This window comes from Triticum urartu, chromosome 2 (assembly GCF_003073215.2).
Source record: "Triticum urartu cultivar G1812 chromosome 2, Tu2.1, whole genome shotgun sequence".
Taxonomy (NCBI): domain Eukaryota; kingdom Viridiplantae; phylum Streptophyta; class Magnoliopsida; order Poales; family Poaceae; genus Triticum; species Triticum urartu.
Window position 1 is genome coordinate 597,027,465 of NC_053023.1, and position 16,702 is coordinate 597,044,166.

General features: G+C 45.4%; 3 protein-coding genes across 3 annotated transcripts; 2 read left to right on the forward strand and 1 right to left on the reverse strand.

The window, feature by feature from the left end:
• Positions 1 to 378: 378 nt before the first annotated feature.
• LOC125539062 (E3 ubiquitin-protein ligase RMA1H1-like) lies at positions 379 to 3,932 on the forward strand. The gene is made up of 2 exons (XM_048702424.1): positions 379 to 571; positions 2,818 to 3,932. Exon 2 carries the CDS (start codon positions 2,871 to 2,873, stop codon positions 3,660 to 3,662), a length of 792 nt encoding a protein of 263 aa, XP_048558381.1. The 5' UTR covers positions 379 to 571; positions 2,818 to 2,870; the 3' UTR covers positions 3,663 to 3,932.
• Positions 3,933 to 4,473: 541 nt separating this feature from the next.
• On the reverse strand, positions 4,474 to 8,719 carry LOC125539061 (syntaxin-81-like). The gene is made up of 7 exons (XM_048702423.1): positions 8,393 to 8,719; positions 8,168 to 8,251; positions 7,938 to 8,042; positions 7,334 to 7,483; positions 6,289 to 6,546; positions 5,324 to 5,455; positions 4,474 to 4,709 (listed from the first exon to the last, which is right to left on the reverse strand). Exons 1-7 carry the CDS (start codon positions 8,468 to 8,470, stop codon positions 4,563 to 4,565), a joined length of 954 nt encoding a protein of 317 aa, XP_048558380.1. The 5' UTR covers positions 8,471 to 8,719; the 3' UTR covers positions 4,474 to 4,562.
• A 214-nt stretch (positions 8,720 to 8,933) lies between these two features.
• LOC125537452 (vicilin-like seed storage protein At2g18540) lies at positions 8,934 to 13,613 on the forward strand. Its single transcript, XM_048700769.1, has 9 exons — positions 8,934 to 8,967; positions 9,020 to 9,515; positions 11,032 to 11,077; positions 11,635 to 11,684; positions 11,789 to 11,830; positions 11,921 to 12,037; positions 12,367 to 12,445; positions 13,151 to 13,222; positions 13,308 to 13,613. Exons 1-9 carry the CDS (start codon positions 8,934 to 8,936, stop codon positions 13,356 to 13,358), a joined length of 987 nt encoding a protein of 328 aa, XP_048556726.1. The 3' UTR covers positions 13,359 to 13,613.
• Positions 13,614 to 16,702: the final 3,089 nt, after the last annotated feature.

Sequence of the window (16,702 nt, forward strand, 5' to 3'; positions counted from 1 at the left end):
TTCTTTTACAGGGACACCATGTCTTGCCTAGCCTTTTTCTTTCATTTTTTTGAAACTCTACCATGTCTTAGCTACTGTAGCCGATCAAACAGCCAGCGGAATCTCGAAGCCATATCCTTTTTCCGTTGCTCGCTCGCTCGCACCGATGCCGCCGTCCTCGGCTCTTATCCCGGCAAAACAAATTCAACCGGAAGCTTCGCACCGAAAGCAACGTCGGAGACCCTCCGCGCCGTCCGATGGAGGCGACGGACGGCGCGCGCCGTCCCGCGCCCCCGCGGGCTGATCACGGCCGTCCGCTCATGATCGGACGGCCAACTTCCCCTCTGCCCCCGTCGGTCTCCGGCTCTATATAATTTTCTCTAGCCCCCTCCGCAAGTGACGTGACGTCGACACCCAATCTCATCCCACCTCCCACCTCCTTCTTAACCTCCCTCATCTTCTTCCTCCGCCCGCCCCCCACCCCCCGCAGCCCGCACCGCAGCGACGCAATCTCGCCGATCGGTCCTCGCCCCCCTCGCTCGATCCTCGGAGGCGGCGGCGCGCGCGCGTGCGGATTGGATTCCCTTCCGAGGTCGGTTCAAATCAAGCTCCTTGTTTCTCCGTCCTGCTGTTGTTGTTGTGATTTTTTTGGGCGGTGTAGATTGCGTCCTCTGCCTGATTCTAGCACCGTTGTGCGCCGCGGGATTGTTTCTCGTGGTGGATTCTCGGATGCTGCAATTGAGCTGGGTTGGCTCCGTGGCTCGCGTGTGTCTAGCTTCGCCGCCGCCGCCTTGGCACCAGCTGCCCGGCGGTGCTTCTCCAGGAAGAAGCTCTCGCGATGTTTAGCCACCCGCCCCCCCCCCCTCTCTTCAAATTAGCCGTGGTGATGCCCTGTTTCTCTAGGGAAAGGATTTATCTTGTTCATTTCCTCTGTGAAATCAGGGGGCGCAATCCTTCCGACCGTATCGCCGTGTTTACGAATTCAGGGATGCGAAACTCGTTTTCCTCGTATTGACTCCGGGGACATTTTATGCCTGCTCCTCCATGCTCCGTTGCTTTTGCCTACCGAAGCTAGATATTTTGGGGGCAAACTCCTCTCTCTTGCATTGAGATTGGATACAGCGGTAGAGCCTAGTAATATCTTACTTGGAGTGGAGGAAAAGAAATCCTGTGGGCATGTTCAGTAGAATGCTCAATGCCCATTGAATTGCCAAACCGTGTTTGGTTGTACAATATTGCATTATATGCAGCATCAATTCACAGCGCGCATAATAATTGTAGTGGTAGACAGCACAATTAAACGCAGCAGATCTGTGTGCTTGGAAGCTTGTCTCTGAAGGATCACATCGGTTTCAGTTACTCTGTTGGCTAGTATCCGTTCTTGCTGTGGTATAGGAAAAAGTTGTGCTCTGGGTTTGATATGTGCGTGACTTATATGTAATTAAGGATGCGTGTTTAAATTAGGAAGGCATTACCGAAGTCCACTTGTGTATATTAATATAAGTAAGTATATAAAATTAGTAGTACTTGCACACATGGGGCCATGGTGGTTGGGATATTTCCACTGACGCTGCTGGGCAATTAATCCCCTGTTTCCCGATCCTAACACAGTAGGGCGCCATTATCTCTTGGCTAATATTCTTTTTTGTGGTCACTAGATATGTTAAATGATGATCCTTTTGGTCTACTTGGCCCCCTCGAATATGCCAAGCCATTTAGCTAATCCGTCGTTGTTGCGGTGCACATCACGATCCCCACCTGTTGTTGTTTTTCAATGATTCAATCGTGAGAGGAACCCCACAACCACATAGAAAGATCAACGTGCTACGGAAGCTTATGCCGAAGATTGGGACGGGGCATCTCCGCCTCTCCACCCGCTCCTCCTTGGTTTAGTCAAATCGGCTTGTTTGGTCTTCCATGGCTAATAGCGCCGAATATTCAATTACAGTAGCTGGGATCAGCTTTAATCTTCTGGCCAGCACCTGCAAACGTTGGCTTAGTCAAACTATGCAAAACCACGGATGCATATTATAGAATGCAAACTGTGTTCCATGCCTTTCTTCCGGAGGTAACTCTAAGCCGCCATTCATGGCTCTTGCCTTGAGCATGGGGGCAGTCGAATACTGCGGCGTGACACGATGGGCATAAGCTAGTGGTTTCATTTTCCCTGGTGATTCAGGTTTCCCAGGAAGATATGCTAGGATGGCATGTCAGTACAACCTAAAGTGGCTTAGGGTTAGGAATAACAAAGAGGATAAAGACAGAATGCAGCATCTGTAGCCCTTGTACTAATTATTACTAAAGAAATCAGAGCATCCACAGCTATTGACTCAGCCTGCTGAGAAAGATGGTGGGTTCTTCAGTGGGGAGTCCTCAGTCCATTGCTTGCGAAAAGGGTAATTGGAGTGCTTATAGTTACTCTCTGGCACATCGACATGGAATCCATGGGCTTTACCTAACATCCGCTCCACTTTTCACACTTGTTAATGTGAGTGGATAGACTCCTCAGGACAGGATGATGTGGCGTGGGCCTTGATGCTGCCTGTTATCTGAACCCCCTTTGTTGTTTAGCAGGCAGCCGTGTCTGTACACCCCCTCTCCCTCGAATTTTAGGATATATACTAAGCACTACATGGCTGCTTGCTGTGTGCCTTCCAACTCTTCTTTCTTGGTGTTTATCTAGTCCTTAAACACATGGTTATAGGTGTGTTCACACGTTATCAACATTTTAAACGCCTTGACAGCTTCATGATTAGTCCCACTTTTCTGACTTCTCCTTTCTATTACATGTGTTCCTACTGTCTACTGACCTCTCGTTCTATTTCTATTTGATTGCAGTACCGTGAGTTCTTCGACCAGAATTGTTTGCGACAGATAGCATCCTGATTGTTATGGAAGGTGGGGGAATGGACCAGGTTTGCATGGCTGCCATGACAAACCAACCTCCAGTGTCCGATAACAAGCCAATGAAGAACATCAGTGGGGAGATGCCTGCAGCCGCGACCGCTGGAAGCGGCTCCTTTGACTGCAACATCTGCCTCGACTTCGCTGCAGACCCAGTTGTTACTCTCTGTGGCCATCTCTACTGCTGGCCCTGCATCTATGAGTGGCTGCGCCCATCGGTGGTATCAGCTTCTGGTGCCAACAGCACTTCAGCAAGGCAGCAGTGCCCTGTGTGCAAGGCCGCACTATCTGCTGACAGCCTCGTGCCGCTCTATGGCCGTGGTGGTAGCTCGAAGAAATCACTGGATGGCATGGCCATTCCTCGACGGCCAACGGTGCATCGGGAGAATGTTGCGCACCAGCACGCACAAAGCAGCATCGATGATGACCGGCACCATCACAACGTGGAGCCCAGCCCTCCGCTCCGGCCACTGCGGCATGCGCACCACCACCATCCTGGTGCCACTGAATTCGACTTTGTCTACCCTCCTTCGCCAATGGGGCGTGGCCTGATCCACTCGACGGCCGGAGGGGTGCTTGGAGGGATGGCAGAGGCAGTGCTTCCGTGGGCGTTCCGCGGCCAGGTGCCGCCGAGCATGTACTACACAAGCCCCTACGCTGTCGCGGACCACACCTTGGGTCCCCGGCTGAGGAGGCAGCAGATGGAGGTGGAGAGGTCCCTGCACCAGATCTGGTTCTTCCTTTTCGTGTTTGTGGTCTTGTGTCTGCTCTTGTTCTGAAGCAGGGTGAGAAACTCTTGTTCTGAACTGAAGAGGCGGTATACGGCTTGTGTATATATTGGAAGGCGTGATATACTGCCTCTCGAGGAAAAAGAAGGCAAGATACTAATGAATGGGTGTCACTTATATAGTGATGAAGAGAGCGTAAGGAATGGTTAATGCTCTTAACGGTCTCTATCGATAAGCATGCGTCTAAATCATGCTGATATATAGAGTTGTAATATGAAAGACTTGGAGGTGAAATGCAAATTTCATTCTTGTCTTGCCTCAGTACCAGGAACTCCATTACCTGAACCATGCAGATGGCCTGTTTTGGTTTGCCTGCATCTGTCACTACCAAGTAATGCAAAATTTCCTCAGTCTGGGTTTTATTTCCAGAATCTGCATTGTTTTTGCATTGGTTGGTGGTTTGCTGCTACTGGATTTACGTTTACGAATCTCCCCATTCGTTGTTTGTGCAATGAATGTGTTGACATTTACGTACATTTTCAAAACATCTCAAAATGCACATTGTAGATTTGCAAATTGAATGACACGAAGAATATTGCGCATCAGAAAAGAATTTTCTTTTTATGTTGAGACATTTCAATTAGTAGCCGTGCCCTACTTTTATCGACAAGTGTTTGCCCAACTGCATCTTTCTGCACGGTGCAAGGAGAAGTCATGTGCATCGTAGTAGATACCACCTTCCATGTGCTCGGCGGTGTACTGAACTATACTGATTATATGTGTTCAAAAGAGGAACTATACTGGTTATGTTTGCCAACGGCGGCAAAATCTTAGAATCTTAACAGAGTAACACTGACCAATATGCATGACAAGTGATAATCATCCCACAAGAGATGACACATCAATAGCTCAATCCATTTGCGCAATAGTACGGTTACATGAGCTGCTAATTCAGTTTTTGTACCAGTCAAGAAACAGAACAGAGAAAGTAAGAACAAAGAAGAAAAGCAGGAGAAAGGTTCTACTGCTGTTGTTCCGCTGGATCGCCTGGGATAGCTCCTTGTTCCCACGCTCCACGTTGTTCGTTGCTTCCACTGCCTGAGAAAATGCATAGGATGTGCCGTAAGAGGAGAAGCAAAGATCGACTGAAAACTTATCACGAGTCATTCGTAATTTATACAGACGAATCAGATAACTTTGTGTCCTTTTTCTTAAGGCAATGACTTTTTTTGTCCTGTTGAACTTGGCAGGTTATCAAGTAAAGATATTGACGATTTCCTAGATCAGACAAAATAAAAAAGGAAAAATTCTTATTGGATGGATCCTGTTGAAGGTTCAGTTGATAAGAAACAACATATACATAATCATGTACGCTCTGAAAACAAATATAAGACGTTTTAGAGACTTTGGAGGACATAAGCAAATGTTGTGCGCTCAAATGCTATTACTACCATCTCATTGTAGGATTTGAATTTTTATATGCTATTATCTGTTGTCTCTTATTATCCTCCAAGAATATGCTGCGTTTTGAAATTTTGATTCCGCATGAATAACCCTAGTTTGCTATTGAAATTTGAATGGATATATCCTATGCCACCTACAATTGAATTTTTTCAAGAGTTTGAGAACTGATACTTTCACTAGAGATGTCCTAGTCTCTTCTCTTGAATAACAACCAGATGTTGGCTTAAACTGTTGCACAGATATCATACCTGGTCGTATAAATATTGAATCTGCTGAGCTTGCTGTAGAACATGTGTTGACATAAGATGATTAAGTGCTGACATCTCTATCATCTTTGTCTCCGTTTCTTGGACAGTATCAAGAAGATTGGTCAACTCCATCTGAGCCAAGAGTTACAGGAAAGTAAACAAGCTGACTTATAACAAATTGTATCTGAGACAACATTATTTTGTGTCAATTGCCCAGGCAGTACAAAAATACAAATTCCCCAGTACCGTTACCAAAAGCGTGCAATTTGCCAAAAGCACAAAACGCAGTATCATCAGGAGAGAGAAAACACCTGAAAGGTCTAATTTGCCGTTCGGTTCAGGACACTATTTCTCATTTCCTTTGTGTATCCGTTTATTTTATTTGCACTCCATTTAGCCATGTTTTAACCTACACATTTCACCATTTTGTATTCATTTTTGTTAAGAAAAATTCACCAGCTGATATAACCACATATATCACAAGTAATCAAGCGCACATATACCACTACGCGTATCTCCTACGGTCCAACCTACATGAGCAATTTAACAAATTTCAACACACATGTCATTCCTTCTAAGAAAATTCACCAGCTGATATCACTACACATATCACAAATACACACTATTTTAATCAACTGAAATAGCTTGGTTCGGTCAAGCAAGAAACGGAAATGCCATTTTCCTCTCTTCCTAGCTCAAGATATATTATTTTAACAATGGCAGTGTATTCTAGCAGACAAATTTAGTACAACTTTGAAATAGCTTGACTCAGTTTTTTCTAATGGTGATGCTTTTGCAATGCATCTGAGCAATTGACACAAGATAATGGTGTCCCATGGCAAATTTTGCCTAGTACTCACTCCGTCCCAAAATAAGTGTTTCAACTTTAGTACAACTTTGTACTAAAGTTGAGACACTTACTTTGGGACGGAGGGAGTATATATTATATCCCATCCAAATATTACCTGGAGAGCTCGTGTTTCATCGTCCAAGAGTTGTTCTTGAACTCTTAAGGGCGCAGTTGATACCTCCCGATCTTCAACCTTCGAGACATCAGATTTCAATACAAGGTTTGACTTGGATGGTTCAGTAGGTTTTATTTCTGGCTTCTTCTTAATCTTCTTTCTTGGCATCACCCTATTAATAGCTTCTTGAAAGCGCAGGGACCTAAGGCGATCAAATTGTGCAGTTACTGAGTGGAGACGCTCGCTCAAAATCAAAACCTGGTAAAATTATTGAACAAAACACATCTTATTGGAAGTGAGTATAAGAAAATCTATACAGAACAAAGAGGATAGTCCAGAAAATATTACTTAATTGTAATACAAATTTGATATAGAGAAAATGCTATTTAAAAAGAACAGAGTGATGTATTTTCCTACATGAAGCTTTCCTGATGCATATCTGAACTAGGAAGCAGAGTTCGTTAACAATCAAATTCAGCTGCATTGACTGGACAATCTATCAAGTTCTGATGCATTTGTTTTATCCCACCAAATGATATCAACTGAAGGTATGCATATCCTTCTACAGTACTAAACAGGCATAATATACAGGACTCGTTCAGTATAATCCACCGAAATATGTACAAATATCAGCTCAGTAACGCATGTATAATGACTGCCTGGAATTTCTGAAAATACAGAGAAAATTAGCGACTATACTTTACCGAAACAGAGATAAAGGGGAGCAACATCATGCTTCTATATGTTTTTGCGTACAGGAAAAATTGTTAATTCTAGTAAAATTGTCAACATCATGCTTCTATATGTCTTCTACCTTTTGTGATATCATAATCTCTGAAATACTAAACTAATCCAACAGGCAGTGAAATGTCATTTTAAGAGGAACGATCGAATGGACATAACCATGACAGTGAGACTTCGCTACTATATTCTGCCTAGTACCTACGTGGTTGCACACACTAAAAAGCAGTAATATCAGAGCAATGCTGTATTTCACTGTAAATATCTGGCAGTAGCTGAACAGTGGGGAGCATAATAGTCATACCACACCATGCTGGTGAGCTATCAAGTCTAACCGGGAAGTCTCATCTCTTGTGCCAAGCCATGTGTTCGCTCTTCTATTCCTCTCATCTTCAAGGATCCTGTTCTTTAGGATATCTATCTGTTCCTTGCATGCTTTTACAAAAATACCAACCTAAAATATGTTCAATAATCAGCTAAGTAAGAAATGGAGAAAAGAACTTAGCGATTACCTAAATTTACAAGAACACACAGTCCTTACCTGTATGACTATATTGTCAACTCAATAGTCGATACAGTATACAAAGATGCATATACAACCTAACAAACTGCATATATTTACAGTTTTACAACAAAGATAATAAATAATTATGCGCTGCTATGCTCTGTAACAAATTTAATCCTCGATTTCTAAAGTAATCAAGGAAGAGCTGAGAAAAAACTATAACATTGCAAAAGAAGACAAGATGACAAACTGGAACTCAACTAGTAATACATATGTGGCATGTTGCAAGCTATTGTCACAAAGAATCATCTAGCAACTAGCTCAGTTTAGAATAAATACATCAATCCCCAAACAAGGAGAAAAGGTAAATCAACAGACAATGCAGAGTAAGCTTGAAACTTACTTCATGCTCAATGTTGTCCCTCTCTTGCTCCGTGGTGCGATGCATGTCCACATAGTCCCTCCTGTGCTTCACTATAAACTTCTCGAGCTCCCTGATGCTCTCAAGCTACACCGACAGAACCCAGCAATTAGACTGGCAAGCTCCCACAATCTATCAGGACCATAAGCTTGGGCTATTGCCTTCGGTTCCTGTTGCGCTCAAAACAGAATAGCGCAAGAGCAGAGTTCTACCGTCTTGATTGCTGCATTTGTGAACGGCGATTTGGGCGACGGCTTCCGGATGATGAAAGACGACATGAGCGCGGCCAATTGCGACTGCGAAAATGAGAATAAAATCAACACAATGGATCGTAAATGATGAGACTGTTCTTGAGGCAGTAACTGATACACTAGGTTCCAGTGCAGAGGAGAGATGGCGCAGGCGTGCGAGGTGTCATGTTTGGCATACGAGCTCACCTCCGTGTAGCCATGGGAGAGCGCGGCGACGCGAACGGACTCCTTGAAGTCCTCCGTCCTGTCCCGGACCCTCGACATCGCCAAGGCAGCGGCGCCCACGGGGCTCCTCCCACCAGATCCGCGTGCGCTGAAATTCAAGAGCCGGCGAGCCGTGGCAGTCCTGCACCAGCGAGCTGATAAGGTGAGCAAACCTCGTGAGGGATCTGCGCCGCGGATCGGCGACGCTCGAGAGCGGCGGCGGGTCGCCGGCGCGTCGGATCGGGCGGCGAGGTGCGAGGTGGGAGGTTTGGTCGAAGGAGAGGGAGACAGACAGGGGCGCGAGGAGGAGGAGGAAGGAATACGTGTACAGGAGGAGTATGGCCCACCTGTCAGCGTGACACCGGTTCACTGGCGACTGGGCCTGTGGAAACCAACCAGGCTATCTCGTTCTCACACTCGCCACTCCGCGAGCCGCCGATCCGTCTCGCGTTCGCCACCTCGCTCCCGCTCTCGATCGTTCGCTCCGCGACGCGGAAACGGCGAAACCCTAGGGCGGGTAGGCATGGCCAAGGACGAGAACGGCTCGGCCCCGGATGGTGCCGGCAAGGAGGAGGGGGAGATAGCGGCGGCGCGCAGCCGCAGCCGCAGCAAATCCCAGAGCCGCGGAGGAGGAGGAGGGGCGTTCGAAGGGGAGGCGACACCGGGGCCACCATGGCAAGTCAAAGAGGCGTGACGAGGAGGAGGGGAGCGAGAGCTCCGACGAGGACTCGGGGGAGCGGCGTAAGCGGCGGAGGAAGGAGAAGGAGCGGCGGCGGAGGAGGAGGAGGAGCCGCAGCGAGAGCTCGGGGTCGGAGTCGGAGTCAGAGTCTGAGTCGTCCTACTCGAGTTCCAGCGCGGAGTCGGAAAGCGAGTCGGAGGAGGAGGAGGAGAGGCGAAGGAGGCGGCGGCGGAGGAGGAAGGAGAAGGAAGAGGAGGAGAGGAGGAGGAGGAGGAAGGAGAAGGAGAAGAGGAAGAGGAAGGAGAAGGAGAGGGAAAAGGATAAGAAGAAGAAGAAGAGGAAGGATGAGAAGAAGGATTTGGGGAAGAAGGCTGCAGTGACCAACTCGTGGGGCAAGTATGGCATCATCCGTGAGGTTGATATGTGGTGAGGATCTTGCTTCTTAGCTCTTCTTTTTTGCTTCTAGATCATCATTTCTTAGTTTTAGGTTTTCACAAGCCAAGATGTAGAATATTATGAAATTCATATCTGTCTGGTAGATTTGCATGAGGCTATGTTAGTTAAGGATGAAGGTGCGTTGTGTTGCGGTGGTGCTATGCTTGGCCGCACTGCCCAGCAAAGATTTTTGCATTATGTCGCAGCCTGCAGCACGCACCTTCTTTGTCGCCTTTGATGAGTGGATTCGTTGAGCCTGCAAACTAGAAACAATTTTGCACAAACCAATGGAAATCCCTGAAACTGCTGATGGTTGTGGACTGATCTTCTCCAGGGCTAGCTAGTATGTTGATCTATCACTGGCCAAAGTGTTATCTATCACCTATTCATCATAGATGAGCACAACTGCACAGTTTGCTACTGCCACTCATACACGCTGATATATTGCATGAATCAACAATTCATCACACCTGGAGTGCAGACTGTATTAATACTGAAAAATATTCACAACCATTATGTTGTAAATAAAACAAAATTTTGTGTCGTTCTCACTAACCAAAAAGTTCATAATAGTAACTGATTCTTGCAGCTATATAGAATCACAATAACAGAGCAAAATGACAGATAAATCACTTGTTTGTTTCTCCACATCCTCTCTAAGCCGTAGCTGGCTTCTCCTTCTCCAAGCTTCCTGGATTTGCGACCAGGTAGCATGCATCAGCCACAAATTGGAAAAAGAATCGAGCAAAAGATGAGCACGGAAGACGGAAACATCCTCTTATTGGAGAGCCCTACCACCTCTATGTGAGTGCCATAAACCTAGCGATGAGGCCGCACAACCATCCATGCCTGATGACGAGCCAGTGTGTTACTCGCGGATAGTGGCGATGGGTGAGTGACCTAAGTCTTTGCCCAAAAGAATAATCCTGGAATTCCATCTGTCTTCTGGATTTGGAGAAGTGCTGATTTTCAAGAACACAGATCTTATGATATGGTGGGAATCTGTTATGATAATCATCTGTGCCTTAAACTTATCCTAATGCCTCAAAGTTGGATATTGATATGTGTGAGCAGCAGTGGCTTCATGGATGGTTGCACCTAGCCACTTAACATAAGCGGCTGTCGCAAATGTCCACTTAGCTGTTCCATGTGGGTTGGGGTAGGGGGTGGGGGGTGGGGGGAGAATGGCCCATGGGCTGTCCGCTGCCACTCGCAACCCTATTGGTAATCGATTTAATTCTGTTTTAAGTATTTATCTTGTCAGTTGTTTAGGTTGTGATAAATATGAAATCTTTGAATTGTCATATGCAAACACCATTGCATGGCCAATGCGAGTCAGAAGTAGAATCATTCTGTAATCATTGATTTGATGACATCAAATTTAAGTGATGAATCCCCGTGACTGAGACCGTGAGTTTAGAATGTAGACAACCAAATTAATACTTTTTTAATGTTTCAACTACTGTACTATATTCTCATGAGTTGAACCATGCAATATGTTCTGTAGGAACAAGCGTCCAGAGTTCACCGCATGGCTATTAGAAGTCAAGCAGGTATATGTATTTCTATAGCTCTTTTGATGCTGTCTTTCATAGAAACATGGATAACTTATGTGCATGCAAAAAAAGGGTCAGTGTAAACAAGGCGTATGCCACTGTTTTACATGGTGCTGGGCCAATTAATTAGCCCCAAAGGAAATATTTATCTAGGAACCAGGACTAGTGTTCTTTCAGTAGACCTTATTTATTGTCTTCAGCAAAAAGTTTCATCGCCGTGAAGTTAGTTGCTCATTGGTCGGTGAGTGTTTGGAGCTTAAGTTAACAAAACACAATATTTGTTCTCCCTCTTTCTTTTGGTATGCCCAATTTAGAGTTTCTTTCAAATTGTGCTGCTCTATTGGATCTTATTTTGGTTATGCCCAATTTCTCTTATTCTAGTTCTGTTTTCACTTATCAGGTCATATAGAGCAGACAAATGTTGTGTTACTTGATTGGTACTGCTCATTAGCTTAGTGTCATGCTCTCAGGCTTTTTACTCTCAGTCCTGTTTAGTGTTTTTCTTGCTTATGATGTCACTGCTAATTTTATAAATTTTGGTAATGCGCCCACAGGTTAATTTGGAGGCACTGGCTAATTGGGAAGAAAAACAAATGTTCAAGGAGTATGTTACTGTGCTGCCATGAAATTACTTGAGTTTCTGGAACTTATAAAATATCACCCTGGAATTACTTAAGAGTTTAACATACATCTTTATGTGCATATCAGATTCATGGAAGACCACAACACAGCTACATTCCCATCAAAAAAGTAATGCACGTTTCTTTTCATAGACTGTTATTATATATATTCATATTTGCTAATGGAATTTATGTTTCTCCTCCTTTGTTCTCTTGTTAGATATTATGACTTAGATGCTTACCATCAACGGATGATGGAGAAAGAAAAAAGGAATGGTTTAAAGAATGCGGGTTCGGTAGCAGTCCGTACAGTATTTAATGATGAGGAAGTACGACGGTATGTGGACATGCACATATTTTGGGTCTGTATACCTGCAATAACAGAGCATGGGACACCATAAATGCTTCAGTGTAAATTACTGAAGTTTACTTTACCTGTAGACCTGTGGTAATAAACTATTAACCGGCCTATGTTCCACTCATTTCGGGCAATCGAATTGTTTTTGTAGCCAATTACTATGTCACAGTAACTCCAAATTGTGAGCCTGTTATGCCATGCAATGTTCCACAGAAATACAATTACGAAATTTTTCTGTATTAATTGGTTTCAGAGTTTATCACCTTTTTTATCATTGGCTTACAGTTTTCTGTAAAAAAATCATGCAGGTTAGAACTGTTGCAAGAACGTGAACGCCGAAAGGAGGAAGAAGTGACAGCTCTAAAACGCTCCATGCAAACTGGAATGGTTAGAATATCACAGTTTTTCTTTTCTGCTCCTATTCCCATCCTTCAGTTTATCCTCTGAACTTGGGAGTTATTTTTAGAATGCTCATTGGCAGTGTCTCTTGTTCTGTCCAATATCTACACTAAAAAGTGTCTCATTGACTGCATAAGTTTGACCGTGCAGGCTGCCCAATTTTGTTGCATCGTTAGCATACAATTTCTTTCATGTATCCTAGACGTGTTAAGTCATCCATGAATGAAACGCAGTTGTAAGTTCTGTCTTGGGCACTAACTCACTCGGTTGCTTGATGCCAAGTGGCACCAATTTATGTTCATATTTCTGTTCTGTTGGGAACATATGTACTATTGTGGGCTTGAACCTATGAGGTTATGACCTCAAGTCCTCAACCACTGCCATGTGCTCGGTCATTATGTTATATAGGTGCATCGTCCTGTTTTTTGGAATCTTCCCTTGTACAATAGCTGGGAATCCCCGAGTGTTGCTTTGTAAGGTTTACCTAATCCAGGTTTTTTGTTAGGTGTGCTATTGAACATATGACTGCAATTGTGCTTACATCCTGCTAGGCTGTGCACTATCTTCTGATGATACGATCAGCAATAGATTATTATGCAGACACCAAACATTAGTATGGGTTTGCATGAAAGTCACTTTTTGTTCAATCAATCAATTAACCTATTATTATTCTTGTTTTGCTCCTCATATCAGGCTCAAGCGATGAAGCAGCAGTCCCTTCTACGTGAGGAAATGATGTTACAGTACAAGTTGGGCAATTTCGAGGTAATGCCCTCATTCCGACCCTTACTAAAATTTCAGTTGGATGGAAAATGCGCACTACTTATGCCAAGCTTTTTTTCTTTACCAGGCCGCAGCTGCAATCCAGAAAAGGTTGGATCCTGATGCTCCCCCTCAATAGGCGTCTTGTGGACAGACATGCCATTTTCTCAGAAGTTATTTCTCATACATCTTCATGTGCAACATACTGTGATGTACCGCAGTTTATTTGCACAAAAAGTATATTGGGCTGGCTTGGAAAATGCTGCTACTGTACCTGTACTGTATAATTTTGAAAATTTTGCTCGTTAGTTTCAACAAGTTGTGCTGTATGCATCAGTTTGGCACATTGAGCTGTAAGATTTTTCGAAGGTTTTCTATTACAGTTCCATAGGCATCTCATTGTCTTTTTTTTTTCTGAATTCATAGGCATCTCATTGTTTGTCGCCTGGTGTGGCAACTCGTGCCCAGTGACTCATGAGTTGGGGCTTTCAATGATGCGCTTTAACCCTTAGGTTATCAGCTTTTAAACTAAACTATATTCATGTACGAGGGTATGCGCGCGACTGTTGGCTTTTAGTGCTGCGGCAGCATAGTTTGGCTTGTTTTAACGTTGTGCTAGGTATGAAGAATATTGCGATGCAAAAAGCAACCACCTTTCTTATGCGTGAATAGATTAAACAGGAAGTGAATTCGAGAAGCAACCACCTTTCATATGCTTGATTAGAGAAGCAACAATGAGTTTCTATCATCAAAGTTTTTAGTCTTGTTTCAGAAATGGTGTAACAGTGAAAGGCGCGAGATGAAATAGGTGGCAGATAGCCATTTTTTCTCTTCTTGAAACCGACTGATAGCCATTTTGATGACCTATGTGACGTTAGGCGGAAAATGACCAAAGCGTCTCAACAACACAAATATAATCTATCAGAAAATCACCATGACTTTGAGGGAAGGAATTAAAACAAGAAGGCGAAATAATAATAATAATAATCAAGGAGATATAAAACAGGGCTAAATATAGATCACACTGACAGACAATTTTTCACATGCATCAAAAGCTGCCTCAAAACAGATCCAACAAACCAAATCACAACCAAACCACAACCGAAAAAAAAGAGAGCACAAGGCCAGACGGCTATCCTATCAGGCAGTACTACATGAAGCAACTAGTGGACTGGAGCGAAGGAACGAAGCACACATCGGGTGAGATGCGATGGATGGATCGATCAGCGCTTGATGGCCTTGACCTTGTTCCACGTCTTCTTGCCGAAGTCGCCGACGACCCTGACGCCCTTGAGCACCGCCACCTTCACCTCCATGGTCCGCTCCTTCACCTGCCGCTGGAACCCTCCCATCCCTTCTCTCTTCTCTTCTCTTCTTGGTCGGAGAGGATTCCTGTGGGCTGTGGCTCGCTGGAGGAGACAAAGAAGAAGACGACGGCGATTGGCGATTTGCCGGGTTGGGTGGCGAAAATGTCGTGCGGATGGTGGTGGGCTAGCACTGGGGAATGGGGATATATATTAGCCGGTGCGCGTTTGCGTGTGGACCTGAGCCGGATGGCGGAGGCTGAGCTGTAAAGCATGAGGTGTGGTGTACCTGCGGGCTGGCGCGGCGGTTGAAGGATGGTTGGATGGATTGCCAGGGAACCAGCTTGAATCACAAGTCATAAACTTAAAACCTAAAAAAAACAATTCACAAACAGGAGCGTGGTATACTAGCAGTTGGGGCGGGGAGAAGATCTGTGGGCCTGGTGCACGGGCACAGCTCACTGGGTCCAGCTGTCAACGGGTGCTGGCGCGCTGCTGTTCCGGTTCTCAAGTCTGTCGTCGCTTTTTTGAAGGAGGGCTGGTCCATGTGCTCCGGAATCCAGCAACGGCGCAACGAACCGGGCGCCAAGCGCGGAGCCAAGGCGACAGGCGTGACATGTGGCCAACGCATCGGCGCAGTTCAGGGGGCCCAGCTGGCAACGACGGCTGTGGTGTGCAATTACTCCGGATTATACGTACGACAGTTCACGTACGAATTCTGTCCGACGGAGCAGATCAAACCGTACGTTAGTTGGACTCGAAGTCCAGCGACGGCTGGGATGTTGCATCGTACCAAATCGGACAAGCCATGGTCGTACGTGTAGTAGTTTCGATTGCTCCGGCCCTCTCCCCGTTCGTCTGGTCTTCTTCTTCCTCCTCCCTTGGTTTCTAAACAAAGGAGGCGGGTCCTGGGATGGGAAACTTTGGCTAGATATTTTGCTCGATGACACGTCGGCGAAGAATCATGCATACCCTGCTCTCGAGGTGGCCTTTGACTTGGATCGCCGTCGCTCATGTAGACCCTCTTCTCTTGGTTACCAGCGTGGAACGCGCGTTTCTTTCGGTAAGCTCTCCACTTGGCATTATCCATCGAGCATATGCACCAGCACATTGGCACGGTCGTGCCACCACACTCGCAGCTGTGAGAGACCATCCTGCAACGGCGCGGGTGACCATGCCATCCGACGAGCGAGCAGCGTCGACGGCGAGGGGAATGTTGGGCGCCGACGGCGCCCCCCGTAATCTGAACTTTACTATAAAAGGAAAAAAAAATGACGAGTGCGGAGTGCTACGCTTGCGCGTTCAGCGCCCACGTTTTTGCTGTGTGGCCAAGGGCATTCGCAACATAAACCCGGCGACCTTGTACTTTGTGGGCGTGAGTGGATCGGATTTTGTTGACAAATAGTAGCGCTTCTTCTTCTTCCGACATTGTGAGCGAAGCCATTTCTTTGCGCCTTCCCAGCCTATTGTGCACCAAGTGATTCACACGAAGATCGAACATCATCGAAGCCAAGCCATGAGTTGGGGTCAAAAAAATAAAGGCCAAGCCAATATTTTTACCAATCGCCAAACTCTCAACGATAACCAACAATGGAGAAGCAAGTGAGTTGCCATCTCCACCTCCCTCTTCCAAAGCGTACATAGGCCGCAATTTGGCCACCCACGCCTCATAAGACGACGATCAGTCGTTTGGACCCGATTTTGGATGATAAGCCATCCAATGATCTTGCACTTAGGTGGGCCCAAACCTTCCATATTGGTGCCGGGACGTTGACAAATTGTGTCTTGCATGAGGAGGCCGTGGGGTAGCGAGAGGAGCTCGTCAACTTCCATGTGATGGTATCATCTTGGTCCACATGGAGAGTGATATGAGGTGAAAGACCTAAGGTTAAAGAATTCTTGGAGATGTTGCATTGTCATGCCTTTGTTAGTGTCAATACACCCAAGCATCGTTTAAAATTGCCTTGCTTACACAAAAGCCTGGGCATAAAACCAAAGACCTAACCCATATAAACTGAAATATATATAAAAGACCAAAATAAAATCACTCGTCAAAACTAGAAGAATGAATTAAATTCGCCGGATCGTCTTCTTTTCTGGATGACAAAATAACCTCGATAGACCGAATTAGCAAATTATTTGGATGCTCAGCATAATTGGCACAATCCCCTGTCTTCCC